General features: G+C 47.0%; 1 protein-coding gene across 1 annotated transcript in view; it reads left to right on the plus strand.

The window, feature by feature from the left end:
* CFAP57 (cilia and flagella associated protein 57) overlaps nt 1-22,014 on the plus strand; it is a 76,055-nt gene that overhangs the window by 49,350 nt on the left and 4,691 nt on the right. The window contains exons 19-23 of the mRNA XM_025389160.1: nt 4,171-4,261; nt 4,604-4,720; nt 6,395-6,529; nt 6,610-6,753; nt 15,181-15,313. Of these exons, the coding sequence (XP_025244945.1) occupies nt 4,171-4,261; nt 4,604-4,720; nt 6,395-6,529; nt 6,610-6,753; nt 15,181-15,313 (620 nt within the window). The remainder of the gene's footprint in view (nt 1-4,170; nt 4,262-4,603; nt 4,721-6,394; nt 6,530-6,609; nt 6,754-15,180; nt 15,314-22,014) is intronic.

Raw genomic sequence — 22,014 nt, forward strand, 5'->3', positions numbered from 1 at the left:
ACCCAGTTACTTAATGCAGAAATGCAGACGTCTTCCTTGATTCTTCACTTCTCGTAACTCCTGTATCCAAATCGTCAGCAACAGCTATCTGATCAATTTCCAAAACACATCTCACATCAAACCCTCCTTTCCCGCTGCTGCTATCACCCCGGTCCAAGCAGCCACCATCTCTTATATGGACTGGACTCCAGCCTCCAGTCTGGTCTCCACATAGAGGCCTGAGTGAACTCCCCAGTGGGGTCCCATCTCACCTACAGTAAAATCCAGAGTCCCAGTCAGGCCCATAAGGTCCTATGTGATCCAGCCTCTCCCTGCCTCTCCAGCCTCCTCTCGAAGCTCCCTTTCCCTGCTCCAGCCCACTGGCTTTCTGACAGTTCCTAAAGTCACGCTTTTCCATCTCAGAACCTCTGCTGAGCTGCTGCCTCTGCCTGGAAGGCTCTTCCCCCAGATCGCCACATGGCTGGTTTCTTTGCATCTTTCCGGTCTCAGTCTATATGCCTTCCCTGACCACCCTAGACAAAATAGGCTTCTGCTCCCCCTCCATCTCCTCTAATTGTTTATGCTGAGCCAGGATAACAGATACAAGGGTATCAGAGAGCACTGATGACCCAACTAGAAGTGCAAGAGCCATGGTGGTGCCGGTTCTGCCCCATGGCGCCTTTGCTCTGGTAGGCCCAGTAAAGAAGCCCAGTGGAGATCAGTCCAGGGTCAGGGCGCCCAGAGAGGGTAAGTCCTTGTGACAATGACTTTTTCCCTGGCTGCTGGGATGAGAAAGGATGTCCCCAGCTGACCACAGACCTGCCTCCACGGGGCCTCCTGCCATTCTTGAGTAATTTCCAGGCCCCAAAATGGCAGCTGTCAGTCCATTCGGGGTGCTATAACAAAATACCTTAGAAGGGGTGATTTATAGCCAACAGAATGTATTGCTGAAAGTACTGGAGGCTGGGAAGTCTAAGACCAAGACTCCAGCAGATCTGGTGTCCAGGCCTGTTCCTCACAGATGACACCTGCTATGTGTCCTCATGTGATGGAAGGGTAAAAGGGGGCAGATAAGCTCCCTCCAGCCTCATAAAAGGGCACAAATCCCATTTGTGAGGGCTCTGCCCTTGTGACCCAATCACCTCCCAAAGAGCTGACCTCACTTTGGGGGTCAGGTTCCACCACAGGAATTTGGGGTGGACGGCACGGAGGTTCAGACCATAGCAGCCTGAGAAGATGAGAGGAAGAACAGAGGCCCCACCCACCTGGAGGGCCAGCACAGCACTGCCCCCTTTCTCCCTCCTCATTTGACACATTTGTCAGCTGTATTTCAGGTCAGGTCCATTGTTTGCTAATGGTTAGCTTACTTCCCCCACCAACACACCTGGGGAGACCATTCACCTTCTCTGGCAGTTACAGGGGCCAACCATGGCCTTAATGCTCAGCAGGGAATACACTCGCACCTTGGGAGTGATTCCAGCAGGATGCCTTCTACCTCCTTTCGCTGGTGCCAGTTGCTATCAGGGCTGATATCTGGGCCTGGGTGCTTCCAGGAGCCTCTGACCTTGGGGCTTCCCTCTGGGGGTCATAGACGTCTTTGGTTCATGCACTGTGGATCTCCTGTAAAGGTCCTTTTCTCCCAGGAAGGAAGCCTCAAGCCCTCGGCTCATTTGTAGAGCTGCAACCTCTTATAACACTTCCTGATTCAGGTACCTCCCCTCACATACTCTTTTTCCAACTTGGCTCTGATGATTCAAGGGTCCCTTTGCCCTGCCTAGGGGAGAGGTTTCCTGAGGCTTGTTGTTTTAGTGTACACTCATTTATTTACTTATCTAGGGCAGGGTTTTTCAAGCTCAGCACTATTACTATTTTGAGGTAGGTAATTCTCTGTCGTGGAGGGTCTGTCCTGTATATTGTAGAATGTTTAGCAGCATCCCTGGTCTCTACTTGCTAGATCCCAAAAGCACCCCCTATCCAGGGTGTTAAAACTAAAAAATGCCTTCAGACCTTGCCAGAGGTCCCCTGGGGGGCAAAATGCTTTCTATCTCCTGCCTGAGCCCCATTGAGAATCTCTGAGTGTGATGAAAAACACATGGAAAAGTAGATGGAATTTCCACACTGGGAAAGATGCTTGTTTCCACATAATGGGCTAGGCTTCTGGCTGTCCAGCCAGCTACTCAAATTTGACATATTTCCCAATTTTTCTATAAACAGATTATTTTTATTCTCAGAGTAGTATGAGTCTTTGCCTGGGGGAAAAAATGAACAGAAGTAAATAATATACTCCTGTAGGCCCTCCATGCTAACCTTATCTGTCACTGTTGGCCTGAGATTTAGAGAATGAGGCACTCAGACATGATCTTCGGGAGCCCCTCAGATAGAAGCCCCCTTTCTCTCTTCCAGCTGCCATTGCCTTGGCCTAGGATGCTATCATCTGTCTCCTCAGCCACACTGGCAGCTCCCGACTGGTCTGGCTGGCCCCCATTTTGCTCTATTCAGTAGAACCTCTGCATCAGGCCCTCCAAGATGCAAATTACATCATTCCATCCTGGTCTAAGCCTTCAGCGGCTCTCTGAGCTTTCAGGGTAAAGGCAAACTTCTCACCATTTGAGCCTCTGCCCTTGGGTCCTGCATGACCTAGTTCAGCCAGCCTCTCCTGTCCCTCCCCTCTCCCCCTTCTTCAAATCCCCCCTCCTGCAGCCACCCTGAGCCACTTGTAACCTGCAGAGATGCGCCAGGCTGCCCATGTCTCTGGTCCTCTCTGTGCAGGCTGTTCTCTCTGCCTAGAATTCTTTCCCCCTTTGTCCTCTAATACTTTTTCTTCCTCCCAAATCCAGGGGACACATCCCATCTTTTTGGGCGCTGCCTGCTCACCTCCTCTGTGTATACACAGTGCTTTCTGCCTTGACTGCAGTGTTTATCCTACTCCACCTGAATTTCTGACTTACTACTTATCCCTGCAGACCTGAGGCCTCTTGAAGGCAGAAACTACCTCTTAATCAGCTTTAGATCCCTAAGTCTACAACAAGCTGGGCGGCCCTTTCTAATGGGCACATTCTTTAGCTGTGCAAATACCCACACTCAATGTGTGTCCCCTACAAGGTGGTTCTACATAACTCTGCCAATTCTGCCTTCTTATCTTATCATTCCTCTTCCAGAAGCAGGTTGTTTCAGGCTCTTCTCATGTCCCTCACTATTGCTCTCCTTTGCCCACCACACTTGCCATTATTCGTTCATTCGTCAAATATTTGCATGCCACCTTTATGCCAGGCTTTGGGTCACAGGGCTATTCTGTCTATACAAAATGCTTCTAATAATGAGGAAAACGTTCTTCTAAAAGCTGCCCCTTTGTGTCTAGAACATGGATGTGGTTCATTAGGGCCTCCTGGTACCCCCCAGAAGGTTGCCAAGAGCCTTGAAATTTGATCAAAGGCCTGGGATAGACTAGAGGGGGAGGGACTACTCTACCCAGCCGTGAAAAAACCCAGTGAACTATCCCATTCTCCCAAAACAGTCAGCAAACCTCTCTTTTAACAGAAATACTAGTGTCCACCAGATTTAGTCCATAAGTCATTAGGAATTAGGTCAATGAAAGCTCACGCACGGCTAGTCTCATCCTAATTGGACACTCCAGTTGTCATTCCCATGACTTTTGTTAATATAAATGCAACAGTGAATTTTAAAAAAATCTTTCAGCCCAGGCACAGTGGCTCATGCCTGTAATCCCAGCACTTTGAGAAGCCGAGGTGGGCAGATCACTTGAGGTCAGGAGTTCAAGACCAGCCTGGGCAACATGGTAAAACCCTGTCTCTCCTAAAAATACAAAAAAAAAAAAAAAAAAAAAAAAAAGCTGGTCATGGTGGCAGTTACCTGTAATCCCAGCTACTTGGGAGGCTGAGGCTAGAGAATTGCTTGAACCCGGAAGCGGAGGTTGCAGTGAGCCAAGATAGAGATCACACGACTGCACTCCAGCCTGGGCAACAGAGCAAGACTCCATCTAAAAAATATGTATTTCAGAAGCTCACTGGTGGTTTATTATTTTTCCTGTGAAGACAGGACACTTCTCAGTTGTACTTTTTAAGACCTTTCAACAGAATGATGAGGCTGAGGCTCCTTCTCAGCTTCCCCTTTCCTGTTTTATGCCTTAGATGGGTGGTGCCCACGTGTTGGTCCCTGCAAACTTTCTGCTTTAAATGACCCGTGGCCCCAGAGGGTCGAGATTCGCTCATACAACTTCACAAAGCAGGCGAGGAAGTCGCCTCTCTGGGGAGCCCTGCTTCAGGTTAGAGTTGAGGTTCTAGTATTTGGGTGGCACCACTTTATAAAGAATTCAAGAAAATAAAACAATCAGCATGGTTGAAGGAAAGGGAAAGTGACTCACAGGGAAAACGTCCCAGCCTGGCCATGGAAACACGTGATGCTGGTTTAGCATATCAGTCCAGGGGTGGGGAGCTGTTAGGAAAGCAAGTAGAGAAAGGTTTTGATCCAGAGGACACAAAAGGGGATGAGAAAAGAAATGCCCGGGTATCAGGGGCGGCGTCCCCACTGGAAGACTACGGTTCTCAAATACAGTTTTCATTATCTCACTTTCTTCTTCTTGACTCGTTTCCCTTGTTCTCTACAGATGGAAGCCGAACTGGAGAATTTCCATAAGCAGAACACTCAACTGGAGCTGAACATCACAGAATTGTGGCAGAAACTGAGAGCCACCGATCAGGAGATGCGCAGAGAGAGACAGAAGGTGTGAGGGTTTCAGAGTCTGGCAGTTCTTGGATTCGGGATCTGGCACCTATCTGCAATGGGCAGCTGGCTTCCAAGAGACAGAGCCAGCCCACTGCGAGGACATGTTTCCCATTTTAACTCACATTCTTTACTTGCTCCCAGCCCTGCCTGCTTTCAGGCCCATGTAGATTTACATCACTGAACTCATCTGAGACTATAAAATCACTTTGGGTAAGTGATCAAGGAGGTGGCAAGTCAGCGTGGCAGGAATATTTGTAGCATTTGGCTTCTTTGGCGGAGGAAAGTACATGCTCAGAGAGGCAATTTTGTTGCCACTGGTTTAAGGCTTTGACAACCAAAAAATTGCAGAGGCCAGGGGAACTTCAAAGATCATCGATTCCCATTTCTCTGTGTTACAAATAAGAAAAATTAGGCCCCCAAAATTGGGAGATTAAGAAACTTCACCCAGCACCCACAGCTAGGTAGTACACACAGAGCTAGTAATGGAATCTAGGTTTTCTGGACATGGGCCTGGACACGATTGTGCCCTCTTCCCTAGCACAGGCCACTCCTTAACATTTGTTGAATAAGATTGGAACTTTCCGTCCGGGCACAGTGGTTCATGCCTATAATCCTAGCACTTTGGGAGGCCGAGGTAGGCGGATCACGAGATCAAGAGTTCAAGACCAGCCTGGCCAACACAGTGAAACCCCATCTCTACTAAAAATACAAAAATTAGCCAGGCATGGTGGCACGTGCCTGTAGTCCTAGCTAACTGGGAGACTGAGGCAGGAGAATTGCTTGAACCTGGGAGGCAGAGGTTGCAGTGAGCCAAGATTGCACTACTACACTCCAGCCTGGGTGACAGAGCGAGACTCTGTCTAAAAAAAAAAAAAAAAAAAAAAAAAAGATTGGAACTTTCCATCCTCTGCAGTAAGCATTAATTAACTCTGCACTAGGTAACACTAGCAGCTGCAGAGCCATAAATGTGAACTGATACAGATCCTGCTCTTTCCAAGCTGAAGACGATGATCAGGAATTTGTGGCATGTGCATAATAGTTACATTGAGAGGTGGAAAACGGTGGAACATGTAGAAAGGGCCATGGATGGCAGCAAGAGAAAGGAGAGACTTTCTCCAGGTCAGGGCTGGGGAAGACAGGGAAAAGCACAATGAAGAGGGGACGCTAGCCCAAGTGTGTAGATAAACCAACCTGACCCCTTACATCGGCGCTCCTGACTATCGGGAAGGGTAAGCACTGGATGAGCTAATACGGGGGACGTGGAAGCCCCAGCCAGGAATCTGCAAGAGAGAAATGATGCCATCTGTGTTGGCTCTAAAGGGATATGGGTAACCACATGAGCTTCCTTTCATCTTTTAAGGCCTGTGGTCCTGAAGGAAATCAGAGCCAATAAAGAAGCCCATCTGTGTGGCCTCTTAAGGATGAAGCCCCCATATAGGCTGTTCAGGCCAGGTGCCCAGCCGAGGGCAGGTGCACAAGACTTTTTGTGCCTCCACCTGTTGGCTCTGTGCCCATCTAATCTCTGTGCCCAGTGTGGCCCCTGGTGGTCAGCTGTGAGTCCCAGATGAGGCGTCTCTTTTCCCTTGCTGTGCCATTAACCTCTGCCTGCAGCCCCCGCCCCTCCACCTGGAGAGCACCCTACAGTGCCAGAAGGAAATGTCTCTGATTGCAGGAGCGAGACTTGGAAGCGCTCGTCAAAAGGTTCAAAACAGACCTCCACAACTGCGTAGCCTATATTCAGGAGCCGCGGCTGCTGAAGGAGAAGATTCGAGGTCTCTTTGAGAAGTACGTGCAGCGAGCAGACATGGTAAGTTCAGCCTCCCCTCCTGCCAGCCCTGCCCTCCGGGGTCTCGTCTCCCTCACTGAGAACCTCCTGGGCCCCGTCAGGTGGAGATCGCAGGGCTGAACACAGACCTGCAGCAGGAGTACGCCCGGCAGCGGGAGCATCTGGAGAGGAACCTGGCCACTCTCAAGAAGAAGGTGGTCAAGGAGGGCGAGCTGCACCGCACAGACTACGTCCGCATCATGCAGGTACCTGCACACTCCCTTCGGCCCCTGGGGAGGCCAAGCCATCCAAGATGAGAGATCCCATGAAGGGTCCCTCTGAGACCACCTGTCTTCAGAGCTACTCAGGTGTCTGGGGGCGCAGTAGCTCCCCCTAAAGTCTTATTTTGGCTCCTCTCCTCTGAGCTCATCTTGGCTGTGACTGTGGCTGAGAGCTCACCTAGGAGGTTTTCTAGGCACTTCCATGCTGCACCCTGCCCCCCACCCCACCAATGCCCACCTCCCTTCCCCAGGCACCCTGTTCTTCTTTTCTACCCCATCTTTATCCAGAGCACACCTATGTCCTGCCCCACTCCTCTCATCAGCCCCTGGGCCCTCTAGACCTTCATCCACATCATCTTAGCTCTGCTGAGCCTCTCCCTTCTCTCTTCTGTTCCCAACTCCCATTTCACCTGACTTTGTCTTGCTCCTTTTTATTCTGCTACCCATATGTCGTGGCCACGCCTCATCTGATTTTTCTGGTGCCTCAGGTCCCTACCCTTATCTCTTGTGTCCTGAGTTATCCACACCCTCCCAGAGCTGGCCTCACTCTGGTTTAATAAGCGCCTCACACCCACCTCCCCAGATCCTTCATAGGCTGTTCAGAGAGCCTGACCCCATTACTGCCGCCTCCACACAGGCACGTTATCAGGAATGCCAGTCGGGATTCTTCTGCCAGATTTCTGTTTGGGTATCAGTATCGTCTGAGGCAATTAATGTGAATTAGTATCAAAAGGGAACATCAGAATCACATTTATAAAGCACGTACCGTTTTATGTTCACATTTCTTTAATGCCATAATTAAAATACTGGAATGAGAACAGGTTGCAATTAGATTGAAACAAACCAGTTCCCAGCTTGGCCAGTTCATACACAGCTGGGCAGAGCACACTGTGATTCAGGCCAGATCCAGGCATGGCTGGTCTCATGCCATCTTACGACCAGTCCCCACTGAAAAGCAGCCCAGTCCATCTACCCATTGCCCTACTCCATGGCCATGAAAGCTGTCAGAGGCCCAGAGATAGAAGTGCCTCCAGTTGGTGGAGCCCTGAGACACCAGCAGCCGTACACTGAACCACTACCTGGGGCTCTGGAGTGCAGCAAGCAGGGAAGGGGAACCAGGGTGACAGCAGGAGGCATTGTCAGCTGCTGACATCACCCAGCACCCTCTGTGCCCTATCATCAGAGCACAGGCCTGAGGAACTGGCTCCCTCTCTCCATGCCAAGCAGCCAAAGCAAACATCGGTGTAGGAGAAGGAAGACCACAGGCTAGCCAGAGGGTGTGAGCATCAGCATGAGGCTGCTGGGGCCGGCATCCTGTCCTCTTCTGCTTCCCCATGCCCTGGAGGGTGCTGGGCCAGGGTGGGGTGGAAAGCAGAGGAGACCCAAGCGGGGCCTCCCTGATGGCTAGCAGAGTGAAGTCCCTGGAAGAACATTTTCTCCAGGAGCATTGTAACCTGCATGTTGGGGAGTCCCATGGATCCAAATAAGTAACTCCAGCAACTGCAGGAAGTAAGAAGGGGCCCGGGGCGGGGGTGTGTGGCAGGGGGTGCAGGTCTCCGGGTCCGCACCCCTTCAACCAGAAAGAGACTGCTTGTTGATAACAGTGGGGCTCTTTTTGTTGGCAAAAAGCTTGGAAGATTAAAAAAAAAGTTTTCAAAACCACTGTGCCGACGCTGGTTTACCGTGCTCCGCCACTCTTCTGCCAGGAGACCTTGGGTAAATTCCTTAACTCAAGGAGCCACCCTCCCTATCTGTAAAACAAGGAAGAAAACAGCAACCTGAGGGCTGGGGGGAGTTCCTGCAAGATCGAATGGGATAACCATATGAGGCACCAGGCACTGGCCTGGTACAGAATAAGTGCTCAAAAAAAAGCAATTTCCAGCTGGGTACAGTGGCTCACGCCTGTAATCCCAGCACTCTGGGAGGCCGAGGCAGGCAGATCACGAAGTCAGAAGATCGAGACCATCCTGGCTAACACGGTGAAACCCTGTCTCTACTAAAAATACAAAAAATTAGCCGGGTGTGGTGGCGGCCATCTGTAGTCCCAACTACTCGGGAGGCTGAGGCAGGAGAATGGCGTGAACCCGGGAGGCGGAGCTTGCAGTGAGCCAAGATCATGCCACTGTGCTCCAGCCTGGGTAACAGAGCAAGACTCCGTCTCAAAAAAAAAAAAAAAAGAAAGAAAAAAACGGCAATTTCCATCCTCATCATCCAAGCAGAGGACCTATCCAAGAACCAAGGTAGAAATCCAGTGGGAAAGCCTAGAAGTCCATCACAGGATGGGCCACTGGTGCCTGTGGACTGCAGGTGGCAGGGGATGGAGGGTGGATGGCACAACTGATTCCAGACCCTCAGTTGGTGGCCTTGGTGTATGCTGGTCAGGAGCTAGCTGAACCTCATCTTCAGGTTGCCATGGCCCTGGCACTTCAATCCAAAAAGGCTGAGGAAGGCCGCGGCAAACATGGCATCTAAGAGTAACTCATTAGAAAATAACAGAAAATGAGGTCACTGTCTCATTTGCATATTCAGACAGGAGCTCAGCCTCCCCACTCCATTCCTTAGCAAACTGACAGATATGAAAATAAGAGTTGCTATGAGATACAAACATCTAGGACACGCATTTTATTCATTCAGTACACATTTTTTGAGGGCTTCCTGTACAGCAAGCTCTGTGTCAGTCACAGAGGATTCCAAGATGAATGTGATAGTGTTCCTACTCTCAAGGAGTTCATCACTGGGAACCTGGACCAGATAAAAATAATTACTGCTCAACTCATTGTATGCAGTGCTGTGGGCTCATCCTGGAAAAGGGGTTCAGTGATGCCTTCAGGACTTGTGGAAGGTTTCTGGGGCAAGGGGCATTTGAGCTGGGCCTTGAAGGGTGAGTAGAGGTTGATCATGGAACAAGTCAGGGAAGAGCCTTCCAGGCTGTGGGAACAACCTGAGAAAAAGCAGAGAAGAATGAGGCCTGTGAGGTGCTTGGAGACCCAGGAGTCCAAAAGAAGAGCGTCCAAGTGGAGAAGAACCCACTGAAATGGTTGGTGGCTGAGGGTCATGTTGAAAAGGGCCTCCATGCCATGCCAAAAAGTACAGTTTGTCCTGTAAACAGGCTCCACCCAAGGTTTCTTAGGTAGGGGTGTCTTTGTTTTGAAAAGACAAAACACTCCATTGGCAAGGTGGGAAGACTGGTGGGGAAAGAGGCAGGTGGCAGAAAAACCCGTTAGGAAGTGACTGTCATGTTAAGGGTAGATGAGAAGGACTTGGAAAGGGGAAAGTTGTGGTGTCAAAAGGCATTTCGGAGTAGAAATGACAAATAGAAATGTCAGGTTAGACATGGGAGGAAGGCTGAAAGAACGGAGGATTCCAGGATGGCTCATTTGTGCAGTTAGGCAGATGGTGAGCCCACTAACTGTGGGTTCCAGAAAGATGTCACTGATGCAAGGATTCCAAGTCCATGGAATAAATCTGTTGCCTGCTTTTTCCGGGCTGTGAGGTATTGCCATATTCTAAAGGCATCGACTCAGGCCATGCCATTAGGGGGCGCTGTAGGCATTCCCTTCTCTTCTCTGCTCAATACGGAGGTCTGGAAAGACCTGCCGGGGTCATCAGTCAGTTCCAAAGGCCAAAGGCAGTCCTGGACAGCTTGGCAGAGCCCCTTTGCTTAGAAAGCTTTTTACATAAACAGTTTCACATCCCCCAAGACTTGGCACCTTGGTGGACCCCAGGTCAGGTTTCCTCTGCAGCTATGTAGACCTGGGTGGGGGTCTGGAGGATTGGAGGGGCTTTTGGAGGTCAAACTGACCAGGGAGCGATCAGGAAGAGAAGGCTCAGCAAACCCATTGCATTCACATTTTTAATTCACAAAGCCATCCAAAGCATAAACAGTTGACCTCAATGTGACCTCAGGCCCTCAGAACACAGGCCATCCCAGAAAACATTTTGCGGGTAGCCCAACTTATATATATTGGGAGTGTCCTTGGCCATGATACTATGTGAGGTATTGGAATGGAGGTGACAGAAATGTGAGGGGGGACAGCAGAGCCTGGAAAGCAGTAGTCATGGAGGAACAGGGCACTCTGGATGGAGGCATGACAGGGTTCAGACCCCAGCTCTACCACTGAGGTACGGCCTCAGTTTCCTCACAAGGTTGGTGTAAGGAGGAACTGAGGGACTGTATGCACGCTGTTTGATACATTGCAGTGATCCAATCAACCCTTGCAATTGTGGTTACTCTTATTATTGTTATCATCAAGCTCTTCCTGCCTTAGGTTCTCCTTTCCAACCTCCTGGCTCTGGGCCTGGAACACTCTTCTCCTCTGTCTCCCCTGGGAGCCCTCCTCACACTGGGTTGGGCCCCTGCTTCAGCCTCTCATGGCAGCTCTGCACTGGAGCCAAGCGGGACCTCCCACGTCTGGCACAGTGACCAGTGTAAGCTTTCAGGAACTGGTTCTTACTTATTTAAATGAATAAGTGAATGAATGAATGAATGAATGAATGAATGAACAGAACAAGAGAGTCAGGCTGCACTGAGTGGTGGGCCTCAATCATACTCCAACAAGGATCAAGCCCTGGAGACCCATTTAGGTGAGGGAGCATCATGAAGATGTCAGAGGTTGGCAGGGGGGTCAGAAACTGGCATTCACACCAACAGGTACCAGGAGCCAGAAATCCCAATCACAGTGACAGGGCCGTAGAGGGTGGAGGGGGTGGGGAGAAACCAGGACAGGGCTCCACTTGCGGGGCGGGGCGCTTTACAGCAGAACAGGGGAGAGCGCTAAGAGCTGGTGACAAACCAGCAGGAAGGGTGAACATCAGAATCAGATCAGACACAAAAGCAATAGGACTCAGTGACAGAATGGAAGGAGATGACCAAAAAGAGGACGCAACTAAAGATGCAAACTGTGAGAGAACTCGAATTGCGCTTTCAGTTTCTAGTGCTTATTCTGATGATTATTCATGAGTTATTTAATGAGGATCAGGAGAAGTGAAGCTTAGCAAAGCCTACTGAAAGGAGAAATGGAGAGAGACCTGGAGCGAGCAAGCTTGCCCCTGTGGCTCTAAGACCCTCCCTTCTGTTCCGATCTCTCACCTCTCCCTTATCCCTTGGTTTGTAACTTCCTTATTAGTAAGAATCTCATCTTATTCGGTTTGGTATCCACTGCGTTAGTTATTCATTTTCTCATCCATTTCACACATATTTATTGAGCACCTCTAACATGCAAGGCAGGGTCCAAGGTCCATAACCCAATAAATATGTATTGAATTGATCATGTCATGATAGCAAGTCTATCAAGGAGAAAGTCCATGGGAGGATCTAGCAGAGTTTTACCAGCAGCATCTGGAAAGGAAATGTGGGAAACCTATCACTGTTATGAGAAAATCTGGAACTGTAATGTTCCCCACCCTCCCTCCCAAACTGGGGAGACCAAAGAATGACAAGTCCAGCTTGGCGAGTGGATGAGTTTATTTAGGTCTTCCATGCGGGGCACTCCTGGGCAGCCGCAGGACCGCTCTAGAGACCTGCATTGCCTCCCATCTCGAAGCTGCTTTTAAGCTAATTTTCTGGCTCTTCACCTCAGTGTATGTGCCATGGGACTGTTTTCCTTGGTAGGTTTTCAGGTATCTTCTAGGATGTTTGGATTCTCAGGGACACCTGCGCCTCAGCTGGACACCATGGCCTTGACTAACTGCCTGGCCTTGAGGGTTCAGACAGTGAGCATACACCCTTAAGTAACCTGGTGGGGGGCGCATCACACCACAGTCACCAAGGCCTGGGTTGGTTAAAAGGGTAAAGCATTCAATGGAGAAAACATCTGACTCAGAAACACAAGTACAGGTCCTAGCATCAAGAATGAAGGGTTGACAATGAGGACTAGGCATTTCATCTGAGAGAGAGAATTTCATGACTATAAAGGAATACCTGAGGCTGGGTAATTTATAAAGAAAAGAGATTTATTTGGCTCACAGTTCTGAGGGCTGTACAGGAAGCATGGCGCCAGCATTGCCTCTGGTCAAGACCTCAGGAAGCTTTTACTCATGATGGAAGGCAGAGGAGGAGCAGGCATGTCACACGGCAAAAGAGGGAGCAGGAGAGGAGAAGGGGCCAGGTTTTTTGTTTTTTGTTTTTTTTTTTTTGTGATGGAGTCTCACTCTGTCACCCAGGCTGGAGCACAGTGGCACCATCTTGGCTCACTGCAAGCTCCGCCTCCTGGGTTCATGCCATTCTCCTGCCTCAGTCTCCCGAGTAGCTGGGACTACAGGCACCCGCCACCACGCCCGGCTAATTGTTTGTATTTTTAGCAGAGACAGGATTTCACTGTGTTAGCCAAGATGGTCTCGATCTCCTGACCTCGTGATCTGCCTGTCTGAGCCTCCCAAAGTGCTGGGATTACAGGTGTAAGCCACCGCACCCAGCCGGGACCAGGTTCTTTTAAAACAACTAGTTCTTGCAGGAACGAATAGAACAAGCACTCACTCATTACCACGAGGATGGCACCAAGCCCTTCATGAGGAATCTGCTCCCATGACCCAAAGACCTCCCTCTAGGCCCCACCTCCAACACTGGAGATCAATTTTCAACAGGAGATTTCGAGGAGACAAACATCCAAACTATATTGTAAGGAATAGTGAAATTAAGTAATATACTGGAAGTCTAAAGGTGTAGGTCTGTGCTTTAGATGAAGCATTTCTGGAGGAAAAGAATCTGTTGCGGTGTCTCTAGCCCAACCCCCGCTCCCTCCTGGGCTCCACAGGTACCTCCCCACAGCAGAGGACTGTTTGTCCCAGCTCAGGGAGAACAATGCTTAAGACCGTCCTGTCCACTGGGCTCTGACTCCGTAGCCCCCACTCGTGAGATAATGTCCCAAGTAGAAGCACAGTTTGTTCCTGGCACAGGTCCATTTTACGTAGATTTGGCCTGCAACTGCCTTTTCTGGTGTGCGGACCCTCAGGTGCTTTGCAACTGAAAGTGTGGTCTGGCCCGCAGACCAGCAGCAGCATCTCTTGGAAGTCCAATGCAGGATTTCAGGGCCCATCCCAGACCTATGAGTCAGGGTGGCAGCTAACAAGGTGGTCAGGTGATGTATTTGTATGGTCATACATGAGGCACTGCTGTAGACAAGCCACTGTGGCTGTGGGATCTAAGAGCAAAGTGGCCAGTCTCTTTGGGCCCTTGGGGATGGGGCTCCTCCTTGGGGTACTTGTGCTGGGTGTGAAATGGAAGGCAGAGATTTGAGGTGTGGGAAAAGAGGAGAGAAGGGACTGTTTGGTCCCAGGGTGCAGAGGCTGCACCACCTTGCCCCCAGCAAGCTTCGTTCTCACTCCTGTCGACTCCCCTCCTTTCACTCTGCATTCCAGTGATGCAGGACTGCTGCAGGTCTCCCCCACCCCCATCAGCTGTGTCATATTCTGTGCCTTTGCTCCTGCTGTTCTAGTTGTCTGGGACACCTTTACCGTCTCCTTGGTGACTCCTTCAAGCCTCACCCCGGGAGTCAATTCCTAGGAATCCACCCTAGTCATTCAGGCAGAAGTAAACATCTTTCCTCTAGGCCCACTCCTCCATCACAGCAAGGTGGCCACCATGCTAAACTGTACCCACGCCCCCCACTAAACTGTAAACTCCTCAAGAGCAGAAGCTAAGATTTACTCTCTATACTCTAGGATTAACAGAGTGTCTCTATAATATTGCATGATTACATTATGGGTACTCTATAAACATTTATTAGGTAGATAGTTGCATGGATGAATGGATGGATGGATATTTGTCAAACACAAATCAGAGAAGTGAGCTTCCAATGGATGCAGCAAATGTTAATTATCCATGTACTTTTCTGTTTTACTCACTAAATAGCATGCTGCTGAGGGCAGACCATGTCCTATTTCTGTTTGCATTTTATGCACTTCCCAGATAGCCTATAAATGTGGGTTCAGCAAATGAATGAAAAATGAATGAAGTACAGCACAGTGCTTACGAACTCTGGAGCCAGACTGTTGGGGTTGGAATCCTGACTCTACCGATTGCTAGCTGTGTAATTGAGCAAGTCATACCTCTCTGTGCCTCAGTTTTCTCTTCTGTAAAATTGTGATTGTAATAACAACCCAGCCATAGGGTGGTTATGATGCATTTAAACTCCTATAAAAAGTGCGTGGAAAAGCGTTGTTGTTGCTATTGACGTTGCAACAACAAGTGGATGGGGGAATGGTGCTGAGTCCACCTGAAGGTAAGTTAGCTGGTTCCTTAAGAGGCTGAGCAATAGGCTGGAATAAAGGCTCAGGCCCCAGTAGAGGATCCAGAGTTCTGGATCCAGGCCTAACCCTGCCCATTCCCCATACACTCAGCCCAGGAGGGCGTGCCATGTGCCCACTGACCACGCATCTGTCCACACTCCCTCAATCTTCCCCCTTTTTCTGCAGGAAAATGTCTCTCTGATCAAGGAAATTAATGAGCTCCGCAGGGAGCTGAAGTTCACTCGGTCCCAAGTTTATGACCTCGAAGCAGCTCTGAAACTGACCAAGAAAGTCCGACCACAAGAAGTTTCAGAGACAGGTAATGTCACCAGTGGCCAGGGGAGATGGGCATTGGGACGAAGGGATTCATGCAGCCGCAGGCAGGTCTCCCTTTGGCTTCCTTCTGTATCAGGTCACATCTCCACATAGCCGTCTGGGATCCTGTCCGGGGCACATGCCTGCTCTCCGAGGAATCCGTGAGGGCCTTCCCACACTCAGACACACACAGGTCCACAGTCCCCTGGCTGACATCCGTGAGGTTAGCTACAGTTCAGAATACAGACTCTTTCAGATTTTGGAAAGTGAATACTTTATGTAACATTCCCAGAGGGGTCTGGGGCAATGCCCTGAAATCAAACACTTTAGTATTTCTGTAGTGACATATGAATATTCACACTAAGCTTCCTGAATTTAAAAAGGCACTCCGTTTTTAGATCTTCTTGCATTTTAGAATAGTGAATAAGGGATTGTGAACCTGTACAATTAAAATGAAGACAAAAAGCAAGATGAGAAGCTATTTAAAGGAAGAGGGGAAATAATTACATAAATATTAAATGAGTCAGTTACTGCAATTATATCCTAAAGTTCCTCTGAATTTCTGACGGCCAAGGCAAAAAGAGAAACAAAGAAATATGATCGTTTATATTATTCTTATTGTATGGCAAAAGGGAGCTTTTTTCTGGAGAAACAAACGTTTCCCTGGCAATAAATTCTCTGAGAAACTTAACACATGGATCCTTAGGAAAGGAATGAGTAACAGTGAACAGCCTTTAATTACACATGCCGCTTTCGGGCCCCAAAGAAGCATTTTTTAAGTATCCATTCCTTATCTGGACAATCAATAAAACCAAGAGATTAAGGCATCTCTATGGCAAACTAAGCCAACACGGTTCAAGTTGTTGTTTTCGGGTGGTTTGCATTCAGGAATAAAGATTAGAGGCTTGAACTGAAACATCCCATAGCTATGGATTGGGTCTCTGAAGTGTCAGTTGTCTCTTGTACCATGATCACATAGGATTCTGATGTGGAAAGGTGGCTGAAAGGTACACAGGAACCTTGTACTACTTTTGCAACTTCTTTTTGGTCTTCAACTATATAACTATATATATTTAATAACAAAATTAAATACACATATGTAAAATCTTATATATGTATTTAATTTTGTCGTTTTGTGCACTTTTGGCTAGGGTTGAAGTTGAGACAAGTGTAAACCCTGAGTAGTACCTGAAGTGGCAATACCAGGCCTACGGAGTTGATGTGAGAGCACAGCATGTGTCATAAAGACTGAAATACTTGCGGCCGGGTGCGGTGGCTCACATCTGTAATCCCAGCACTTTGGGAGGCTGAGGCAGGCGGATCACAAGGTCAAGAGATCGAGACCATCCTGGCCAGCATGGTGAAACCCCGTCTCTACTAAAAATACAAAAATTAGCTGGGCATGGTGGCGCAGGCCTGTAGTCCCAGCTACTCGGGAGGCTGAGGCAGGAGAATTGCTTGAACCTGGGAAGCGGAGGTTGCAGCGAGCCGAGATTGTGCCATTGCACTCCAGCCTGGGCGACAGAGTGAGACTCCGTCTCAAAACAAAAAACAAGAAACAAAAAAACAAAAGAAAACTGACATACTTGACTTCTCAGAGGTGAAACCATCTTCTCTTCTCTTGAAAATAAAGCACAGATGTGAACAATTGCAAAACTTCTCTTAAAAAATGTTTCAGGCCAGGTGCCATGGCTCACACCTGTAATCCCAGCACTTTGGGAGGCCAAGGCGAGCAGAACGCTTGTGCCCAGAAGTTCAAGACTAGCCTGGGCAACATGGTGAAACTACATCTCTACAAAAAATACAAAAATTAGCCAGGCATGATGGCACATGCCTGCAGTCCCAGCTACTTGGGAGGCTGAGGTGTGAGGATTTTAGAGTAAAATTGATCACCTGAGCCTCAGAGGTTCAAGGCTGCTGTGAGCCATGATCACACCACTGCATTCCAGTCCCGGTGACAGAGCAAGACCCTGTCTCAAAAAAAAAAAAAAAGTTTTAAATATGTCCAAGTATCCTAACAAAATATTCAGTTGAGACCTCCTCGGGATGCCATGTGATATAGCCAGATTCTTCATATTACTATCATGGAGATTTCCAGACATATACAAAAATTGAGAGAGAAGTCTAATGAATTCCTGTGACCCCAGTCCCCAACTTCAACAAATATCAACTCCTGTCACTTGTGTTTCATCAATATACCCCCACCCAGAAGCCAGAGTGGTGAACCTAGAAGAAATCTAATGTATGCCACAAAACCCTCAAAAGGCTCAGCAATGATCAGGAGCAGATATCTCTGGAGGTGGAAGTGAAGGTAGGGCTGAAAACAGAAAAAAATCTGTTTAAGAAGCTGTTAGATCCACCTACTATCCAACACAGTGGCTAAAAACAGACCCACATCAAGTCCATCATCTTGAAATTTCAGAACACCAGAGTATAAGGAAAAAAATCCTCCAGACTTCCAAAGGAGTTAAGGAAAATTTTTATACAAAGGATCAAAAATCACAATTATAGGATACAAAATCAAGGCACACAAAAAAGTTGCAATTTTTTATACTAACAGTGTACTATCCAAAAAGGAAATTAAGAAAACAATTGCATTACAATTGCATCAAAAAGAATAAAATACTTGGGAATCAATTTAACTGAAGAGGCAAAAGACTGAAAACTACAAAACACTGCTGAAAGAAATTAAATACCAGTAAGTGGTGGATTGGAAGACTTGTTGTTAAGATGTCAGTACTACCCAAAGTGATCTGAAGATTCATTGCAGTCCCCATAAAAACCTCAATGACATTTTTGCAGAAACAGAAAAATCCATTCTAAAATTCATATGGAATCTCAACGTACCCTGAATAGCCAAAACAATCTTGAAAAAGAAGAACAAGGTTGGAGGTCTCATACTTTCTGATTTCACAACCTACAACAAAGCTATAGCAATCAAAACAGTGTGATACTGGCATAAAAACAGACATACAGACCAATGGAATAGAATGTAGAGGCCAGATATAAACCCTCAAATATATGGTCAAGTGATTGTCAACAAGGGTACCAAGATCATTTAGTGGGGAAAGGACAGTCTTCTCAAGAAGTAGTGTTGGGAAAACTGGATATACACATACAAAAGAATTAAGGTAGATCCTTACCTTACACCATATACAACAGTTAACTCAAAATGAATCAAAGATCTAAACAGAAGAGCTAAAACTATAAAACTCTTAGAAGAAAGCATAGAGGAAAAGCTTCATAACATTGGATTTGGCAATATTTATTTGGTGAATGACACAAAAAGCACGGGCAACAAAATAAAAAATAGATAAGTTGTTTGTGAGATTTGCAGCAATGTAAGCAATGCAGGCATGTGTGTGAGATTTGGCTCCATACTAAATCTGGCATCATGCTTAATTGTATTAAAAACCTGAACATATTTTGTTTTTGAGTACACACATGAAGGCCCATCAGTGATAAACAGCTTGAGATTGAAAATTACTAGAAAGTCTCACCTTTTTTTTATTACTACTTAATCCAAGTGAATGTCACTTTAAATTAGTTTGAGATAAATTCTAATCAATATAATTTCCTTAAGGACAAGGCCAATATTTCCTGAACATTAAAACTTTGTACCCATATCACAGTTCTTCTTCATTAAAGGAAAAGATCTAAAACCAACACAAACTATTGATTCAAGTGACTCACACTAGAAACAACCACCACTCAAAAACAGTTCCACTTTCATCCACCTCTCCAAACAACAATATATAATGTACTATTTCTGTTCAGAACTTATAAAAGCCTTCTACTAGAAACTAAAGAACATGGATGATTTTATACATATGCATACACAAGCAAAACACAAAGGAGAACAAACAGCAAACAAATAAAAATTAGAAGCAAAACAAACAGGAAACCAATGCCACCATTTTCCCCATTCAGTCTACCCTGGAGACTACCATTTACCCAGAGCCCAAAAAACCACATGATGAATATTTTATTCCTCATACACAATTCAATATCCTTAAGTCCACCAATATCACCATACATCCTGTGCAATCAAGAAATTCACTCTAGGCACATGACCTACTAGTAAGTACTCCAGTGCCAGCATTATTCATGCAAAACAGCAAACACAGTGTGAAGCGATACAAGCATGTATGTGAGATTTGGCTTCACACTAAAGCTGGCTTCATGCTTCACTGTATTAAAAAAGAATTGCCAGTCAGGCACAGTGGCTCATGCCTGTAATCCCAGCACTTTGGGAGGCCGTGGCAGGTGGATCACGAGGTCAGGAGATCGAGACCATCCTGGCTAACACAGTGAAACCCTGTCTCTATTAAAAAAAAAAAATACAAAAAAATTAGCTGGGTATGGCAGCAGGCACCTGTAGTCCCAGCTACTTGGGAAGCTGAGGCAGGAGAATGGTGTGAGCCCGGGAGGCGGAGCTTGCAGTGAGCAGAGATCACGACACTGCACTCCAGCCTGGGTGCCAGAGCTAGACTCCATCTCAAAAAAAAAAAGAGTTGCCAAACTGCCAATGCATGTCTTTAAAATATTTCTTATTTTACCTTCATCAAGACTAAGAATTTTAATTATAAAAATGTTAATTATCCAAATTTTTCCAATTCTCTATAAGGTTTTAAAGAATATTTTATTATCTAAACTTTTTAATTTCTCTGTATGTGCAAAGAAACAAACAAAAAAAACTACATATGACTTACACAGACCATGCGCGACATGCCTGAGCTTTCCATCCAGTCCCAGATTTTCTTCTTCTTCATTTTTCTTTAAAGAACCAGTCATTTGGCTGGACGCAGTAGCTCATGCCTGTAATTCCAGCGCTTTGGGAGGCCAAGGCGGGCGGATATGAGGTCAGGAGATCGAGAACATCCTCGCTAATACGGTGAAACCCTGTCTCTACTAAAAGTACAAAAAATTAGCCAGGTGTGGTGGCAGGCACCTGTAGTCCCAGCTACTCGGGAGGCTGAGGCAGGAGAATGGCATGAACCCGGGAGGCAGAGCTTGCAGTGAGCCAAGATTGCACTCCAGCCTGGGTGACAGAGCAAGACTCTGTCTCAAAAAAAAAAAACAGTCGTTTTGCTCTGGGACAAAAAATTCATCATACAAAATTCTTTCTCATACAAATTTATTATCTTCTCTTTATAACCTTCCTTACCAAAAAATATATCTTCATATCCATAACTTTCTTCACATCTCTCTCCCCTACCTTGTTTCACAAAAAAGTTTTCTTTTTTTTTTTTTTTTTAGATGGAATCTCACTCTATTGCCCAGACTGGAGTGCAGTGGTGGGATCTTGGCTCACTGCAAGCTCCACCTCCTGGGTTCACACCATTCTCCTGGCTCAGCCTCCCAGATAGCTGGGACTACAGGCGCCTGCCACCATGCCCGGCTTATTTTGTTTTTTTCTTGTATTTTTAGTAGAGATGAGGTTTCAACATGTTAGCCAGGATGGCCTCCATCTCCTGACCTCGTGATCCTCCTGCCTCAGCCTCCCAAAGTGCTGGGATTACAGTCTGAGCCACCACACCCAGCCCATAACCCTTTCTTAATTGGAAATGACCCAGATAGCCAATGAGCATCAAAAATAATTTTAAGATTTTAAATTACACAAAAAGTTTACCTAAAACATTTATCCCATTGACATGTATTCGGTTTCTTCGTTTTTTTTGTTTTTTTTGTTTTTTGAGACAGAGTCTCGCTCTGTCACCCAGACTGGAGTGCAGTGGCTGGATCTCAGCTCACTGCAAGCTCTGCCTCCCGGGTTCATGTCATTCTCCTGCCTCAGCCTCCCAAGTAGCTGGGACTACAGACGCCCACCACCTCGCCCAGCTAGTTTTTTGTATTTTTTAGTAGAGACGGGGTTTCACCATGTTAGCCAGGATGGTCTCGATCTCCTGACCTCGTGATCCGCCCGTCTCGGCCTCCCAAAGTGCTAGGATTACAGGCTTGAGCCACTGCACCTGGCCCGGTTTCTTCATTTTTAACAGTTTATGTAGATTACTTCTGAAAACAGGTATTAGACACAATCATACAAAGTTAGTTATTTCTTTGTTAACCATGTCCTTTTTTTTTTTTTTGAGACAGAGTCTTGCTTTGTTGCCCAGGCTGGAGTGCAGTGACGCAATCTTGGCTCACTATAACCTCTGCCTCCCAGGTACAAGCAATTCTCCTGCCTCAGCCTCCTGAGTAGCTGGGACTACAGGCGCAAGCCACCACACCCAGCTAATTTTTTTTTTTTTTTTTTTTTAGTAGAAACAGGGTTTCACCGTGTTGCCCAGGCTGGTCTCAAACTCCTGAGCTCAGCCAATCCACCTGCCTCGGCCTCCCAAAGTGCTGGGATTACAGGCGTGAGCTACTGCACCCAGTCCAACCATTTTCTTAATAGCCAGTGAACATTAGGTGCTCACCAAAATATCCTCAAAGTTAGATACATAGGTATTTTTGCCAATAACTCAGAAGATTCATGTAACAACATTAAATTAGTCTTATCTGTCAAAGAAGGCATATAAACCAAGATAATTTTGTTTTGGTGAGATTAATAGCTTTATAACCTTCTATGCCGAACACTGAAACCTCAGAATATCTAGCAGAGACGTATAAAAAAACCCAAACAAAAATGTATGCTGACAATTCTGAAGACATTTCTATTTTCATTTTACAAATAATTTTAAAGCCAGTTTGTTTAGTAAAGAT

Source organism: Theropithecus gelada, chromosome 1 (genome assembly GCF_003255815.1).
Source record: "Theropithecus gelada isolate Dixy chromosome 1, Tgel_1.0, whole genome shotgun sequence".
Lineage (NCBI taxonomy): Eukaryota > Metazoa > Chordata > Mammalia > Primates > Cercopithecidae > Theropithecus > Theropithecus gelada.